The 17658-nt window shown below is 44.6% G+C and overlaps 1 protein-coding gene across 3 annotated transcripts in view; it reads left to right on the top strand.

The window, feature by feature from the left end:
- The first annotated feature begins 7636 nt into the window (after nucleotides 1-7636).
- ALDH1L2 (aldehyde dehydrogenase 1 family member L2) overlaps nucleotides 7637-17658 on the top strand; it is a 30646-nt gene continuing 20624 nt past the window's right edge. The window contains exons 1-5 of one of the 3 annotated variants that reach the window (XM_083700125.1): nucleotides 7637-10924; nucleotides 11111-11734; nucleotides 13976-14210; nucleotides 14512-14677; nucleotides 15793-15894. In XM_083700125.1, the coding sequence (XP_083556251.1) occupies nucleotides 14122-14210; nucleotides 14512-14677; nucleotides 15793-15894 (357 nt within the window). In that variant the 5' untranslated portion in view covers nucleotides 7637-10924; nucleotides 11111-11734; nucleotides 13976-14121. The remainder of the gene's footprint in view (nucleotides 10925-11110; nucleotides 11735-13975; nucleotides 14211-14511; nucleotides 14678-15792; nucleotides 15895-17658) is intronic. The other 2 variants (XM_083700124.1, XM_083700126.1) reach the window with 2 other exon arrangements.

Here is a 17658-nt window from a genome sequence, read left to right as displayed (position 1 = left end):
CGGTTTAAGGGGCGCCCAAACAGCGGCCCCTGCCGGGTGAAGCGGGCCTGGCAACCGGGGAAGGAAGCTCGTGACAGGCAGCGTTTAAGGACACGCCCGCACTGAAAACTGAAAGCAAATATATTCCGATTTGCAGGGAAATCTTAGGAATGCCTACTCAGAATCAAGCCCTTGCAATCTTGGACCCGTTCAGATGAGAGTTCAACCTAATGGTGCTTACTTCTGAATAGGTTCTGATTAGGAAGGGACGACCCACCTGCTAGGCGAGTTGAGGCGACTGCCTCAGGTGGCAGGATCCATAGAGACAGCAGATTCTGCCTCCAGAGACCTGGACGCCTGCAATTGGTTCCTGGAGAGCCGGTTTGGTGTAGTGTTCACAGTGTTGGGCTAGGTCCTGACACACTAGGGTCCAAATCCCCATTCGTCCATGAAGCTCCATGGGTCACCTGGGGTCAATCACTGCCTCTCAGCTTGACCTACCTCACAGGGTTGTTGTGGGGATTAAATAAGGTGAGGGAGAGCCATGTACGCCATCTTGAGCTCATTAGAGGAAAAGCGGGGGATATAAATGCAATAAAATAAGAATCTACTCTTCTCCCATTGATTTAAATAAAACCAATACAATTTTCTATGGGTTATGCCAGACTGAAACACCTGCTCTGGTGCTTCATATACGCAGGAGATCACCACAGATCAGAGTTTCTGGCTGACATAGCATTTTGCTTTAGATCCAAAGCAGAGCCTCCTTTTGGTTTGTCTTCTGATTCTTCAGATGCCTTTCCTGCCAGTTGTAATGTTTAACCTCATTCGTGGGCAAAAATGGATGAAATTGGCAAGCATCCCTTTCCTGGGGGATGAAACTTTCAGACAATTAGGTATAGACTTGGACTAAAAGAAGCTCCCTCTGCCCCAAAGAGGGCTGTCCAATGCAAACACCACCCCACCTCCGCTGAACGAGAATAAATTGCCACTGCTCCCTTCTCTTCCCCGGTGGAGTCACAGATCTTGAAGTGGAAGAAACCAGAACTAAGGCTGGAGAGAGCACATCTCCTTACGGGAGCAAACGTCCTTTAAGATTAAGTTAATTTTTTTCCTTAGTATGAACAACTAAAGGAATGAGCATGCATGAGAGAGTAGAAATGTAAGGAACTTTCTCATTTCTTCTTTGTCCTGATTTGTCCCTTACCAGCACTGGCAAACAGTAATATGAGAGCAGTTCTAGTATGAAGCAGGAGGAATCCTGCGTGTATTAGACATCAATACCCATATGATGTTGCTTCTGCGAGTCAAAGCCAACAGGCAGTTGGTGTTTATTTTCAAGTTGTCCGAGTTCACATGAGAAGCATCAAGTGAAGCTGTGGATTGGCACTTACAGCTTCATGGACAGATTGGCATCCAGTTATGTGGCTGCCAGTACCTAAGACAGAACTTAATATAGTTGCTGCCACTAAGAAGAAAAGAAAAAAGACTGCAGTACTCAGTACAGTGTTGCAAAGTACCAGTATTCTGCCTCACTTGTTGCCTGAACACATGGAAGTTTGAGGAAAATGTTTCCTGAACTTGATTGTGGACCCACAAGGTCACATCCACACCATACATTTAAAGCACTACTTTAACAGACATGACTTGCCTCGGGTGCCTGCCACCCTCTTGCCACACTGGAGTTGTTCACTGCAGTTCAGGGGGCTGGCCATAGGAAACCATAACAACTCCAGACCTTGTGGGTCCACAATCAAGTTCAGGAAACATGAAACTGCCTGTTGGCTTGGACAGAGGGAGCTTCTTTTAGTCCAAGTCCTAATTGTCTGAAAGTTTCATCCCCCAGGAAAGGGATGCTTGCCAATTTCATCCATTTTTGCCAACGAATGAGGTTAAACATTACAACCGGCAGGAAAGGCATCTGAAGAATCAGAAGACAAACCAAAAGGAGGCTCTGCTTTGGATCTGAAGCAAAATGCTATGTCAGTCGGAAACTCTGATCTGTGGTGATCTCCCGCGTATATGAAGCACCAGAGCAGGTGTTTCAGTCTGGCATAATCCATAGAAAATTGTATTGGTTTTATTTAAATCAGTGGGAGAAGAGTAGATTCTTATTTTATTGCATTTATATCCCCCGCTTTTCCTCTAATGAGCTCAAGATGGCGTACATGGCTCTCCCTCACCTTATTTAATCCCCACAACAACCCTGTGAGGTAGGTCAAGCTGAGAGGCAGTGACTGACCCAAGGTGACCCATGGAGCTTCATGGGCGAATGGGGATTTGGACCATAGTGTGTCAGGTTCTAGCCCAACACTGTAAACACTACACCATACTGGCTCTCCAGGAACCAATTGCAGGCATCCAGGTCTCTCTGTTTGTCCCTCAGAACTCCCCTCAGGCCCCTCTCCTCCACTGGTCACACCATTCACTCACGCTAATCTGCACGCTTGGGTGTTTTCGTCTGACTAGAATGTGTCTTCAAAGAGGGTGGTGATGCTTCTTCCTTACCTGGATGGACGATGGAGAGATGAATGTGTATGTGCAGAACCCCTTGTTTTTTGCATAACTGAAACATAGTCTTTGTACAAATACAAGAGTCACATTCCTTGCGCCACCCACTTATGTGTCTGGCAAGAGAATCTGGCTGACAAAAGGATTCCTACTCCAGTTTTAAGGCTACAATTGAAACAGATTTGAAATTTACAGCATGTTGTACACTGAAAGAAAATTATATGAAAATGATGTACCTGTGTTATTTGACTCCTACTAAGTTATCTAAAATGTACAGAACCAGTTCAAATATCTGCTGGAAATGTAAAGAAAATGATGGTACCTTTTACCATATGTGGTGGTCATGTAACACAACAAAATCATTTTGGGAGGTATTATATAACAAATTGAAAAAAATCATAGAGTTGGAAGAGACCACAAGGGCCATCGAGTCCAACCCCCTGCCAAGCAGGAAACACCATCAGAGCACTCCTGACATATGGTTGTCAAGCCTTTGCTTAAAGACCTCCAAAGAAGGAGACTCCACCACACTCCTTGGCAGCAAATTCCACTGTCGAACAGCTCTTACTGTCAGGAAGTTCTTCCTAATGTTTAGGTGGAATCTTCTTTCTTGTAGTTTGGAACCATTGCTCCGTGTCCGCTTCTCTGGAGCAGCAGAAAACAACCTTTCTCCCTCCTCTAATGTTTAAGGTAACATTTATTTTTAAAAAACCACAGAAGCTTTTTTATTAGAAATTATATGTGCCGAGACGCCAAAAGACCAGAAAAGACTTTTTATGTACGCGGCAACAGCTGCGCAGATGTTATTAGCCCAAAGATGGAAAGAAGCAAGGATCCCGACTAGGGAACAATGGCAAGCCAAGCTGATGGATTATTCCCAAATGGCTAAACTATTTGGAAGACTCAGGAATCAAGAAGATAAAGATTTTTCAAAAAGAATGGAAAAAAATTATAACTTATTTAGGAGACCATTGTAAGCAAATTAAAATGTTAAAATGTTAGCTGGACTTTAAAAACCACTTGTAAAGTAATGAACATTATGGATAATTAAGAAAAATGAAAATTATTTAAGAAAAATGAAAATTATGGAAACTGCATTGATATGTAGATTTGGAAAAAATTGTTATTGGTATCCATGTAAGGGATGGGGGGAAGTCAAGAGATTCAGAAAATCTCACAAAAGGATTATATAGATAATTTGCTGTAAAATTGTATTTGTAAAAATCAATTATTATTTTTTTTTAAAGGCTACAATCCCATACCCAGTTTTTAAAAGTACATTATAGGATTCCACTGTAAAGTTCCAGTGCTATTTAAACATACCCGGGGCTCAGCTGCAAATAAAACATTTTAAGCATGTAAAGTGCATTATACAAATGTGACACTAGATGGCGATGCTAAGCTAGATGGCAAATTCAATATATATTTTTCAAAACTTTTTTTAAAAAAACCTTTTCACAATTTTTTTCTATGTGTGTCTAGATTCCACCCTGGACTTAATCCTCATTGAACACTGCTGCATTTATTTCTGAGCAAACATGCATAGGATGAAGCAGCAGATCTGATTGATTTCAATGGGGCTAAACTTCACCCATTGTGACCTTAGATCATAAGGCCTCTGCTGGGACCATCTCATTGCCCTGTTTTGAACTCATTGGGCAGATGGTTCGTACTAAGTAACTCTTGAATTCTGCTGGTGTTAGTTATAATTTTAAAATCAATCCTTTTTCCAGTACTCTCACAAGGTGGCACTATATCCTCAGCTACCAGGATTCTGCCCTTCATTTCTACTACTTTTGTTTTCCTCTTAAAATGCTTTAGGTCAGGATCTGGGAACCTGTGGCCCTCTAGAACAGGCAGCCCCAAACTCAGCCCTCCAGCTGTTTTGGGACTACAACTCCCATCATCCCTAGCCAACAGGACCAGTGGTAAGGGATGATGGGAATTGTAGTCCCAAAACAGCTGGAGGGCCGAGTTTGGGGATGCTTACTCCGGAGGTGGCTGGGCTGTAACTCCCATCCATCCCTGACCTTTGGTCATGCTGACTGGGGCTGTTGGGAGTTGGAGTTCAACAGCCTCTGAAGAGTCACAGCTTCTCCGCCTCTGCCTGCATCTCACTGATGCTGGCCACGTGGCTTAATTTGCAGAGCAGAGTTCTCTGTTTAAAGGAGTCCTCTATTTGAAGGGAGAATAGGGTCCTTAAAGCTGCTCATCAACAGTTACCGCCTGGAGTGAGCAGGCCTTCAGGTCACTTGGGTCACTACAATGTGATGCATTTCTATTTAATATCCAGTAATGATTTCTAAATATGTATCTATGCATAACACAGCATATGCACATTTTATGCAAGCTTGTATATTCTTCTGTCCTTTTCAGGAGATGCATTTTCTCTTTATTGCTGATGAACCTAGGTCACATCCGCACCATGCACTTAAAACACACTTATACCTTTTTTTAAAACAATCATGGCTAAAACCTAATCCTAGGTTCTGTAGTTTGCTAAGGTTGCTGAGAGTTCATAGGAAACTTGAAAATATACTTGGAGTCTAGAGTGGATTTCATGCTTTTTATTCAGCTCATAGTGGTGAGGAGGAATGGAAGTTCCCCCAGAAAGTCTGCCTTATATACATTATTTACACAATGGGCCCCACGTGATTGGCTAATTCTAGGATTCTCCTGTAGGTTGCAGATTCCCTTCCACCTGGAGCTGGATTGGGTGGCTCCTGTGGACCAATCAGACTGCTGCATTCTGGATCCTATTGTTCTAGGACCAATCAGACTGCTGTCTTTTGTATCCTATTCAACTCAGTACATAACAAAACTTGTCACTACAATTCCCCGTAACAAACAACAGTTCCCAGAATACTTGGGGGGTGGGGAGCCACAAATGAACCTATGGCCCTCTATAGGTTGTCAGTCCCAGCCAGCATGGTCCAGAACAATGCAGATTTTAGTGCAACAAAATCTGGAACTCTGCATGAGGTTACCCATCCTTGAAATAAATAAAAAACGGGGGAGGGGTTCCAAGTTTCTAAAATTCAGTTCATACAATAAAACCTATAGCAGGCTAATACAATTCAGCATAGAAAAGGGTGCTGTAGCTTCAATGCTATACTAAAGCTCAGGTCACAGAAGCTTGCCTGAAGCTTAAGAGAGAGCTTAATACACCCTTTCTAATTCATGCAGCAATACGGATGACAGCAAAATCAGTAATAAAAGACTCACCATTGCTTTTTGCAGAGAGCATGGGGTGGGGGGTGGAGACACACCCTTTGGCAGTAATTCAATCCAACCATAGTTATTATCTTTTTAAGGTATCCTAAGCAGTAAAGCAGAAGCCCCCGCCCCCCCCAAAAAAATCAAAACTAAAACATGAAAGACTTCTTTCTTGTGAAAACTTGCTTCAGAGCACAGTAAAACTTGAAAAACGGCTACAGAGGAACAGATACCACTTCACTGGTTTGTAAGAAGATAAAGAGATAAGAATAAAGCAGAAATGTCTTAAACAGAACTCTATCTGAATTATAAATGTTGTACAGGCAGAGTCTCAGAAATGGCTTCATGTGAGCAGGAAAGGGTCAAAGCCAATACTAGAAAATAATCAACAGATAAGGAGGATTAGTAGCAGCAGTTTCAAATTTCACACAGTATTATGAAATTGATCAGCCATGCTGGTTAGGCCACCTGATTGTCGTTGGAAAATAGATAGTGGGATTTAAAATAAAAACAGGTAATTAATGGACCTAACTTAATCATGTTCATTAATATCAATGTGTCTATTCTGAGGGGAAATGTGGTAAACTACCACCCAGTTTCTCCTTCCTTTTGGGGCAAAGGAAAAAAAAATTGCAATTAATGGCCACTTTTGACACACAGTTACACCTGCTGAGCAGAAAACATGAAATACGTGCCCAGTAAAAAGAACACTGTGACTTTCCCACATAAAGAATCCCTGCAGGGTTGAGCGCAAGCTCAGTCTTTCATGAAACCACTTGCCTCCTACCTGATCCTGCAAGACAGAAACATTTTATAAATCAGAGGAACGAAAGAGGTGTGCCGTTTATGTGTTAACGCTGCTGAGAGAGTTCTTTGAAATAAAATACCCCCATTTGTCGTCTTGTGGTGCTGAGATGTCCTGCTGTGAGAGAATTTTTCCTTAGTACTGTATATATTTTGTACTGGAGCTGTTAGATGGCCCTTAAATGACTTCCTGTCAAATTTTAGGATATCACAGCCCAACAAACACAACAGGTTTCTTAAGACTGCAATTCCTTGGAAGCTCTTTAAAGAAATTTTTCAGTGGGAAAATAAATAACAATCAAGCGGTATATACATTTTATGGAATAAATTCAATGAAATAAAATTCAAAAGATGAGGAACTTGGTGGGCAAAATGAAGCACAACCATTTTTACAATGGTACAATGATTCTTCCATAAATGACCGGGACGCACACATCAGGGAAAGCCTTATTAAAGAAAAATTTGGATAGCCACCTAAATATAAAAATGCAGGGCACTTGTCTCATTTCTGGGATTGTTAAGTTGTTCTGAACTGTTTTTAATAGTATATTTATTTATTTAATCAAACCTATATACCACTTTTTTATTCCAAGGAGCTCAAGGTGGTGTGCCTGGTTCTCCTTCCCATTTCATCCTCACAACAAACTTGTGAGGTGGGTTAGGCTAAAAGATGGTGGCAGGCCCAAGTCCTAGTCCAACAGTAACCATTACACCACACTGCCTCTTTTTGAATGTTGTAGCCCACTCTGGTACCTTAGAGTGAAGGATGAGGAAATATAATAATTTCCATTGGTAACTGATTCAACACCTGTGAAGGCAGTGCACCCTGAAAGGCGGCTTAAGATCTTCAAAATAAACTTACAAGATCACCTAGTGAATGCACACCAAACGCAAGGATTTGAACCCGGTAGATCTGGATTCAGGTTCAGCCTCTCACCCACCAGATTCAGGGATCTAGGGGAGCGAAACCAGTCTGGTTGCACTCAGGGCCACAGCAACTGTGATGTAGAATGGAAGATGAGAGGCTGGGGGCACCAAATGTTGGCATTGCATAGGGTGCTACTGAAATTTGAGACCCCAAGGCCAACCGCTGGACCCACCAGTGTATCTTCACTATTCTTACGACACATAGGAAGCTGCTTTAGATCTAGTCTGCCCATTGGTCCCTTTAGGTCAGTACTGTCTACCGGCAGAAGCTTTCCAGGGTCCCAGACAGGGAACATTCCCAGCCCTACCTGGAGATGCTTGGGTTTGAACCTGCGACCTTCTGCATGCAAAGCAGATGCTCTGCCGCTCAGCTACGGCCCCTCCCTCCTCGTGGCTGCTGGAAAACCATCTACCTGTTGAATTTTCTGCCTGTTCCCAGGCGAAAAATACAGGGTGCGGGAGGAAAAAAAGGGGGGGACTTTACTTCTCCCCCAAAGCTAAGCGCAGGGTCCCTCCTGCTTTGAAGGCACATCTCCCACCAGGCAGGCCTCTCTTTGTTTTTTTGGGGGGGCGTTTTGTTTCAAATTTGAGGGCGAGGGGAAGCCAAGCAGCCAGGCGGGCCCCCGCCTCTCCATTGCTGGCGCGCCTCCCATTTGCGCGCGCCCGCGGAGCTCGCTTCTGGCTGGCCGGCGGCCAAAGGCAGCTTGCTTGGGTTGCATCAGACTAGACGCTGCCGCTGCCGCTGCTTGCTGGGTACCAAAAGCTGGACAAGCGATCTCCTAGAATTTCATTTCTCTCTCTCCGCTGGCCAAGAAATGGTTCGCTCTTGAAGCTGCTTCCATTATAATTATTCTGGACCGGCTCTCTCAGGCGCAGCGATGCTCTCCAAAGCCAACCACTTGCTCAGGAAATTTTCCTCCACCGCCACGGTGAGTATAAAAAAAACTGAACTGCAGGAGCAGATAGGAGGGATGCTGTCGTCGCTGCCTTCTTCCACCCCCCGGGAAGGGAAAGAGGCTTTTTTGCCAAGAGGTGTCCCTTGTGCTTTGATGGTTCTTGCAAGGATTTGGGCGCCTTTTGGTTCACAAGGCAGCAAATTAGATGGGAAAGGGTTGGAGTGGAGGAGAAGGGAGGCCGGTGGGCCTTTCATAATGTGAATGGACAATTTGAAAACACACACCAAAAAAACAAACTTGTCAGAGGTATTTGGGCACTGGTGATAGTAGTGAAAAGTGACTTCTTGTGTGGGGTGCTCTTAAAGGTAAGGTTTTTATTCCCTAAAATAATATATCAGCACCATGGATGGTAAAGATCTTCACCTGTGGGGGGGGGGGAACCTCTCACCCACAACGGGATGGTCAGTACAAGTTTGGTGTTGTGTTACCCTGCTTGTGGAAAGGTTGTGCTTTGAGTCGTGTGTGTGTGTGTGTGTGTGTGTGTGCGCACTTGCTCCCTTCCCTTTCTTATGGGCCCATCTTCATTCCCTAGATTGCATTTGACTGCAGTTGTTGCATCTTAGGCCCCCAAACCCCAGGGAAATGCAACGTTCTCACTCAAGGGTGGCACGTTTATTTCATCAAGGACTATAATTGTGTCACGTCTGCTGTCTTCTTCCAAAAAAACCCTTAAGGCAGCTTTCACAGAGCTATAGCAGGATAATTTTTAAAACAACCCTTCATAGTAAACTGGACTGAGAGATAGGTCAAGGTCACAGCCAAGCAGGGACTGGAACCCAAGTCTTCCAGGAACCAGGTCTCCAACATTATACCAGAATTGTAGATAAACTCCCCCAAGTTGCCAGCCTGTAACTAGAGACACAAGAAGCTGCCTTATACCAATTCAGATTGTTGGTCCATCTAGCTACACTGACTGGCAGGCGCTCTCTGGGATTCCAGACAGAGGACATTCCTAGCCTTACCTGGAAATGTTGGGGATTGAACCTGAGACCTTATGCATGCAAAGCAGCTGAGCTATGGCCCTTCCCTAATAGTGAATTAGATTCTTGGGGGCTGGCAGAAGAGCTGCAATTCTTCTGGGCATGGATGAGGGGATTTCCCTCTTCTAGCAATCTGCATGGTTTCTAGTCACTCCATCCCTCCTATGCTTGCTCACCTGCATGGAACCCCAGGCACTCCAGGCATGCATTTCTTAGCCACGTATGCTATTTCTGCAAACCTAGAGACAAGGCGGCTGCTTTGGTGATTTCTGGGTTTGAACGTGATTACAAGAGTGCCATGGATATTTGTGGACTATTGCAATATTCTCTGGCAGATTTAGTGGACAAGACCAGTAGTAGGTCCAATGGCCAAGTTGGCGGTTTCTGCAGGTGCTGGAAGTGGGGGGCCAGATGGAGCACCCCAAATTATACCTGCACCTGCACCATTATAGCAACATTTGTTTTCTGGAGGCAGGAGATCTGCTGTTGTCACTCAAAGGTCCATTTTAGAAGTATGGTTGAAATGCACTTGTGGTTGGATTTCAGGTAGGGGGGGCAGAGGGGCCCTTTAAAGGTAAAGGGACCCCTGACCATTAGGTCCAGTCGTGTCTGACTCTGGGGTTGTGGCACTCTTCTCGCTTTATTGGCCTAGGGAGCCGGCGTACAGCTTCCGGGTCATGTGGCCAGCATGATTAAGCCGCTTCTGGAGAACCAGAGCAGCACATGGAAACGCCATTTACCTTCCCGCCGGAGTGGTACCTATTTATCTGCTTGCAATTTTAAGTGCTTTCGAACTGCTAGGTGCGCAGGAGCTGGGACCGAGCAACGGGAGCTCACGCCGTCGTGCGGATTCGAACCGCTGACCTTCTGATCAGCATGTCCTAGGCTTAACCTAGGTTTAACCCACAGTGCTACCCACGTCCCTCAAAGGGGCCCTTTAGTTCCTCCTTAAAAATGTGTGTGCAAGTAAGGGAGGCATTCCAGTCTCGACAGTGAAATTCGCAGGCTCTGCCAGCTAACTGCTGCTTTTCAGAAACCTGGATGGTACACTGTGTTTGACAACACTGTCTGGTGCAGCGTCAGCAGTAGTTTGAATGGAGAGGGGGAACTGTGTCAAGGGATTGCTATAGGAAGGAGGCTTAAGCCGAGCAGCTTGGATTGCATCAGCAATGCTAAATATGAGAACGAATGGCTGACGACAGCACATTGCATATGGATGGGGAGGGGCTTTGCTTTAGGTTACCACAAGAAGTTTCTTTGCTGGAAAAGGAGCCCACCATAGAAACAGAAAGGAATCCTGTTGCTTTTTTTATATGATGAATTAGCTACAGAGATACGGTATCTCCTGGAGCAGCTATTTTAGTGCCCAGCTATGCATTGCTAGGAACTGAAAATCATCCAAGGAAAATGCCATAGCTCAGAAGTAGAGCATCTGCTTTCCCAGGGCCCCTGGTTCCATCCCTACCAGGAGGTCTGGGAGAGACTCCTGCCTGAAACCTGGAGAGCAGCTGCCACTCACTTTCGATAATACTGAGCTAGATGAATGCAGCAGTGGCGTAGCGTGGGTTATCAGCACCCGGGGCAAGGCAAGTAATTTGCACCCCCTAACCCATGGATTTGCGCCCCCTAACCCGTGGATGTGCGCCCCCTAACCCATGGATTTCCCTAACCCCCAGATGTTGCGCCCGGTGCGGCCGGCCCCCCCTGCACCCCCCACGCTACGCCCTTGGAATGCAGTGGTCTGTAGGGGTGGGCTTCGGTCTTTCAAATTTTAGCAGCACCCTGTGCAAGGTCAGAAATCACCCCCACTGCCACCTCTCACCGTTCTGCTCAATTCACTACGTCAGAGTTGCAGTGCGCCCGCCCACCCCCCACCCCTGCTTGGCGCCCAGGGCAGCAGCACCGGTCGCGGTGCCCTAAAACTGCCTTTATGGTCTGACTCTGTAGAAGGCAGCTTCCTATGTTCCCCCAGAGCTGCTAGATAGGATGTGGGACGGTCATGTGCAAACGTATCCATCAAGTTCAGAGGGTTAAAATTATGCAAAAAGAATTCTGTGAGCTGATGGCCTACCCCTGCACAAGGTGGCCAAGCACACATGATGTGCACATTTCCTCTTATGAATTGCTATCCTTGATCACTGGACAACTTAACTGAGTAAGAAGCAATACAAGATTTACAGAAGAACAAGCTAACTCTTCAGGTCTTTTGTTGACAGGCTTATTACCAAAATAAACTAAAGCTAGCTTTGATAGGCCAGAGCCTTTTTGGGCAAGAGGTCTACAAGCACTTGCAAAAGGAAGGCCACAAAGTTGTGGGAGTGTTCACAGTCCCAGACAAAAATGGAAAGGCCGACCCTTTGGGTAAGTACTCCACCTTTTTTGTGTGACTATCATTTTTTATAACAGGAACAATGCAGTGCCCCATGCTCATTTTGCTTTCTGTGTGCTGAGATGTGTTGCTGCTGGTTTTGTTGTGAAGCAGCCATCCAATTTCTTCACCAAATGCACAGCTGTTTTGCCCTGTGCCGAGCTGAACAAATTCAATCACAGGCTTCAACGTTAGACGCCAAATTATAGCACCAAATTATAGCCCTTCCTGCACCACTCCAGTATTGTTGTAAGATCTAAAGCATCCGTAGGAAGACATAACAACAACAAAAACAACAACAACATATTTATAATCTGCCCATCTGGCTGGGTTTTCCCAGCCACTCTGAGTGGCTCTCAACAGAATATTAAAAGCACAATAAAACATCAAATATTAAAAACTTCCCTTAACAGGGCTACCTTCAGATGTCTTCAAAAAGTCAGATAGTTATTTATTTCCTTGACATCTGATGGGAGGGCATTCCACAGTGTAGGTGCCACTACTGAGAAGGCCCTCTCAGGGGCAGAAGAAGCAGGGTGCAGTTGGGTGGGCCACCCCAGGTGTCACCACTGAGGGGGGTGACAAAATGCCGGGCGGCACTCACCACGGGGCCTGCAGCGCACCTGAGCCATGCATCCCTCCTGGGAGAGACGTAGTGGCTTTGGCACATGCAGGCTCCACGCTGCCCAAATGGTCTGCCCACTGCCTCCCCCCAGCCATAGGGTGGCTGAATAGGAGGAGGCAGGCAGACTACTCAGAGGCCCTGCGGAACGTCCTGCCCTGGCTGGCCCCACCCCAGGTGCCCGATCGGCTTGCTTTGCCACTGGGCCCTCTCCCTGGTTCCCTGTAACCTCACTTCTCTCAGGGAGGGAACCACCAGAAGGCCCTCAGAGCCCGACCTCAGTGTCTGGACTGAACAATGGGGGTGGAGATGCTCCTTCAGGTATACTGGCCAAGGCCATTTAGGGCTTTAAAGGTCAGCACCAACACTTTGAATTGTGCTCGGAAACGTACCGGGAGCCAATGTAGGTCTTTCAAGACTGGTGTTATATGGTCTCGGCGGCCACTCCCAGTCACCAGTCTAGCTGCCGCATTCTGGATTAGTTACAGTTTCCGGGTCACCTTCAAAGGTAGTCCCATGTAGAGCGCATTGCAGTATCCCAAGCAGGAGATAACTAGAGCATGCACCACATTTCACAGGCAGGTAGGGTCTCAGCCTGCGTACCAGATGGAGCTGGTAGACAGCTGCTCTGGACACAGAATTGACCTGTGACTCCATGGACAGCTGTGAGTCCAAAATGACTCCCAGGCTGCACACCTGCTCCTTCAGGGGCACAGATGCCCCATTCAGGACCAGGGAGTCCTCCACACCTGCCTGGCCCCTGGCCCTTGTCCTTCTATCTTGTCAGGATTCAACCTCAATCTGCTTGCTGCCATCCATCCTCCAACAGCCTACAATGTCTTGTCTTCTCTCACAAGGATTGCTCAAGTAAAGAGAAAACACATCACTGAAAGTGGACGCAAATTTGCACAATATGTACACCTGCTAATTTATACTTACAGATGCACATTTATATGATTAAATAAAAAATACTGTCCATCTCACCATCTTGAGATGGTGCCTACCCAGCTTGCTGTCCAAGTGCTAACTCTGGATAGGCAACTTCAAGAAAGTCTCTTTAAATAGAGAACTGTTGTCCATAAAAGAGGACACATAGGCACCCCATACATGGTCTAGATCAGGAGTGAGGAACCTTTTCAGCCCAGTGGCCTGGATCCTTAATTTTCCCCACTTTGATAAGTGGGTGGGGCTTTCCACCTATCGATCACCTGACGGCACCATGTTGTCAGGTGACCCATTTTTCTTTTCCATCATGCCTTGATTTCAAGCTGCGTTGCAAAGAAAGTTCCTAGCCCATCCCCGTGGGGCTGAAGTCACTGGTAGTCAGTGGATAAAATTCCCAATTGGAAACTTTAGGGTGTAGCCAATCCCAGCGGGACTTGAAGTCACTGCTGGTCAGGGATGGGTCAGGTGGCTTGGGGGAAACTGCTTTGTGGGCCAAATTAGAAGCCCTTCCAGGAGGTTCTCCATACCTGGTCTACACCTGGCTGGCTCCAACTGCTAAAGCAGGGTGAGAAGGGGGCTTGCTGTGTCCTTACATATTTTACCTATCTATGTAAGTTTTTTAGTCACCAAGAATATTTGCAAGTGGTCTTTCCCCCTTATTTGCCAGCATCAGCTGCAGAAAAGGATGGAACCCCTGTGTTTAAGTTCCCAAGGTGGAGAGTTAAGGGCAAGCCAATCGAGGAAGTTATCGAAGCCTACAAATCAGTTGGAGCAGAGCTGAACGTCCTTCCGTACTGCACACAGTTCATTCCCATGGACGTTATTGACAGTCCGAAGCATGGTTCCATTATTTACCATCCATCGATCCTTCCCCGTCATAGAGGTGCTTCTGCAATCAACTGGTGAGTAGGCTTGATAAAAGCCTAGCTGAGCATCCATTTGCATGGGAGCTGGCAAGGGTGGGAGGCTGAAGGATGAAGAGGGAGCAGGCAAGGAGTGGCCATCTACCCACTATAGAATAGGGAAGGGCAACTTCAGCCAGACTGGCTTACGGTCAGGTAAGATGGCAGGGTTTTTTAAAAGACTCTTCCAAAGTTTGCAAGGCAATCTGTACACCTGTCTCATAGCTGCAAATAATGAAATGATATTGTTTTATCAAGACATTTTGATCTCATTCATACCTGACTTTTTGCTTACATTTAGGACTTTAATACAAGGGGATAAGAAGGCTGGCTTCACCATTTTCTGGGCTGATGATGGTCTGGACACAGGGCCAATTCTCCTACAAAGGGAATGTGATGTTGCCCCAAATGATACTGTTGATGACCTGTACAATCGGTTTCTTTTCCCAGAAGGAATAAAAGCTATGGTAAGACAATCTGAGCTAAAAAGGCATGTTGTTGGGCACTTCAAAAATCAGAGTTTTGGTCTGAAGAAGAATATGGCACAAACTGTCAGACAGATATTTGGTAATAATACTACTTGCTGTTTAGTTAGCAGTTTTCTAACAGCTCAAACATTTTCACATATATTATTATTTGTTGCATTTATATCCCACCTTTTTCTCCAAGGAGCTCAAGGTGGTGTACATGGTTCTTCCCCTCCTCATTCAATCCCCATAACAACCCTGTGAGGTAGATTAGGCTGAGAGGCAGTGACTGGCCTGAGGTCACCCGGTAAGTGTCAATGTCAATGTTTATTATTACGTCAAACAGCCAGCATACTAAAACCAGAATTTCTGCATGATTCATTACATAAACAATAAAAACCATCAGTGTGGGGATTTGAACCCTTGTCTCTCAGGTCCTTTTCTGACACTCTAACCACTACACATTACCTCAATGATCTAATGAAGTAGGCCAATATTACTGTATTTCTGTTATGGTCATGGGGCTGAGACCTATCCAGGAAGTAACTGAATATAATCCAGGAAGTTACTGAATATTTAACTGAATATAATAAAACGAAGGTTAATTTCTGGTTGAATTTAGAACTTCATAGGGCACTTCCAGACCTATTTACCGGGAATTCATCCTGGTTTGGTTTCATTTTTGCATGGAAATTAGGCAGTGTTGGCTGTTTAATGCGCTTTCATTCTAATTTATTTGTGTGGAAGTTAGACAATGCTGTGTCAAAGAAAGTGCTATCTCACACTTTCCATTCACTTTCTTTATCATAAAAAACCTCAGGAAGCAGGTTTTTATGGAAGACTTCCTAATCAACTGTAACTACACAACCTGAATTTGCTGATATGTAATTAAATTCTGGCTGAGAACAGTGTGGAAGTGCCTATAGTTCAGATGTACTGAGGCAATACATGGCAACAAATACTACCAATAAAATGCTATTGATATGCTGATCCCTCAATAGGATTTTCAAGCAGCTATCACACATGCTTGAACTGGTCCTTTAAATAGCTGTAAAAATGATTTAACAACATTTTGATTCCTAGAGCAATCAAAATTGTGTCGTTTTTTTGTTTAGGTAGAAGCTGTACAGTTAATTGCTGATGGTAAAGCTCCTCATATAACTCAGCCTGAAGAAGGGGCAACTTATGAAGGCATTCAGAAGAAAGAAAATGCAGAGGTATTGTTGGCAACAGTGTGCTGTGGCCCAAGGTGTGGCTGTGGTTTCTGATATAATGGCTGTATTTGCGCATGATGCTAAACCATGGTTTAGCTTTGCATAACATGAATGGGATTCTGCAGTCTCCATCTCCTCTTAAAACAGAGGAGTTGGGAGCTTTTGCTTTAGTTTGTCAGCTTTGTCCAAACTGGGAATCATAAATCATGATTAATTTCAAAACAAGATAACTTGAAACTGTGGTTTGTAAAGCTGGTTCATTTATACTGAACATAGTTAGTGTAAAATAAAGTTGTCCATTCAGACAAAATGACAGACTGTGATTAACTAAAAGCAAAAGGTAAAGCTTCCAAACTACTACTCCTCAGACACACAGGAGAAGGGGATAGCAGGGATTGCACAAGCCCTGGTGGAGGTCAGGCCTATTCACTTCACACTAAACCGTGGTTTGGCATTATATTAAAATGCAGCCAATGACAAAAGACAAAAGTGTAAGTTGTAAGTTTGCCACTAATGTTCATCCCTGTAGAATGTATTTATTTACTGAATGTATTTATTTACGAAATGAATTGGAACACCTCACGTACTGGTGAGCGCAAATCAATGTGCAATTTAAACTAAAACACCATGGTATGTCAGAAATCTATAAGCTATTACTTGAAAAACTAGAAGAATGTTCTGGAACTTCCTCTGTGCTGGTTTCCTCCAACAAGGGCCAAATTTGACACTTTCTACATACATTTCATAGACACTCAGGATGTTCCTCTTTCCATAACTAATTTATTCATTGAAAGAACTAAACAATAGTAACAAACATCTGTAGGTAGACTACAACTCCCATCATCCCTGACCATTGGCCATGCAGGCTAAGGCTGATGGGAGTTGGAATCCAGCAACATTACAACTGGACTATAACTTTATTCTACCCACACGTTTATTGCTGTGCTGACTGTGACTTCATCCCAAATCCCCCAGATTAATGTCAACAAGGAACTTTACTGCTCTTCGAATTCAGTCCCAATTGCTTTTAACAGGAAATGTCCATTAATCGATGATTTATCTTTTTCGATCCAGATTTGATTTTTAATTGTAGTAGACCTACGTTATGACAGTCATAAGACAGCTAACCTCCTCACCCTCTTTCTTGAATGAATTCCAAGAAAGTGCAACATGCCTCCACAGAAGACATTTATAATTAGAAACATCCTGACCTGCCTGGCATCTCCAGTGAGAGATCAATTTATATGGAACAGCTGTTCTTCCCTTTAACTCAGCCTATTAAAAAAAATCAAAAAGAAATCACCAGTTTTTCTTTTCTATGGAACATCTGTTCTGGAAAAAAAACGGTTTCTGTGTCATTATTAATGCAAGGATCATAACACACTGCTTGCAAGGATATAAGCGGTTACAGATGAACTATTAAAGACCACCACACACAAAAAACGAAATTCATGTCAGTTCCTTCGAACGGGTTAACATGTGGCCCTCCAGATGTTGTTGAGCTACAACTTGTATCAGCCCCAGGAACCATGACCAGCAGTCACAGATGGCAGAAGTTATAGTTCAGCAACAGCTGGAGTGTCACAGATCAGCCACCTCTGGTTTCCTTTACTTATTTATACCAAGTAATGGACTAGGTAACAGAAGAAAAAGACAAGCAATCTTAACTGTACAGAAGTAGACCTCTTGACTAACAGTGCAATCCTACAGGATTTTAGGCTAAGGTTCGTTCCTTACCATATTGCAATGCTATCTACATAAGGACAT

This window comes from Podarcis gaigeae, assembly GCF_964106915.1.
Source record: "Podarcis gaigeae genome assembly, chromosome: 10".
Lineage (NCBI taxonomy): Eukaryota > Metazoa > Chordata > Lepidosauria > Squamata > Lacertidae > Podarcis > Podarcis gaigeae.
This window is presented reverse-complemented; position numbering and strand designations above follow the sequence as displayed.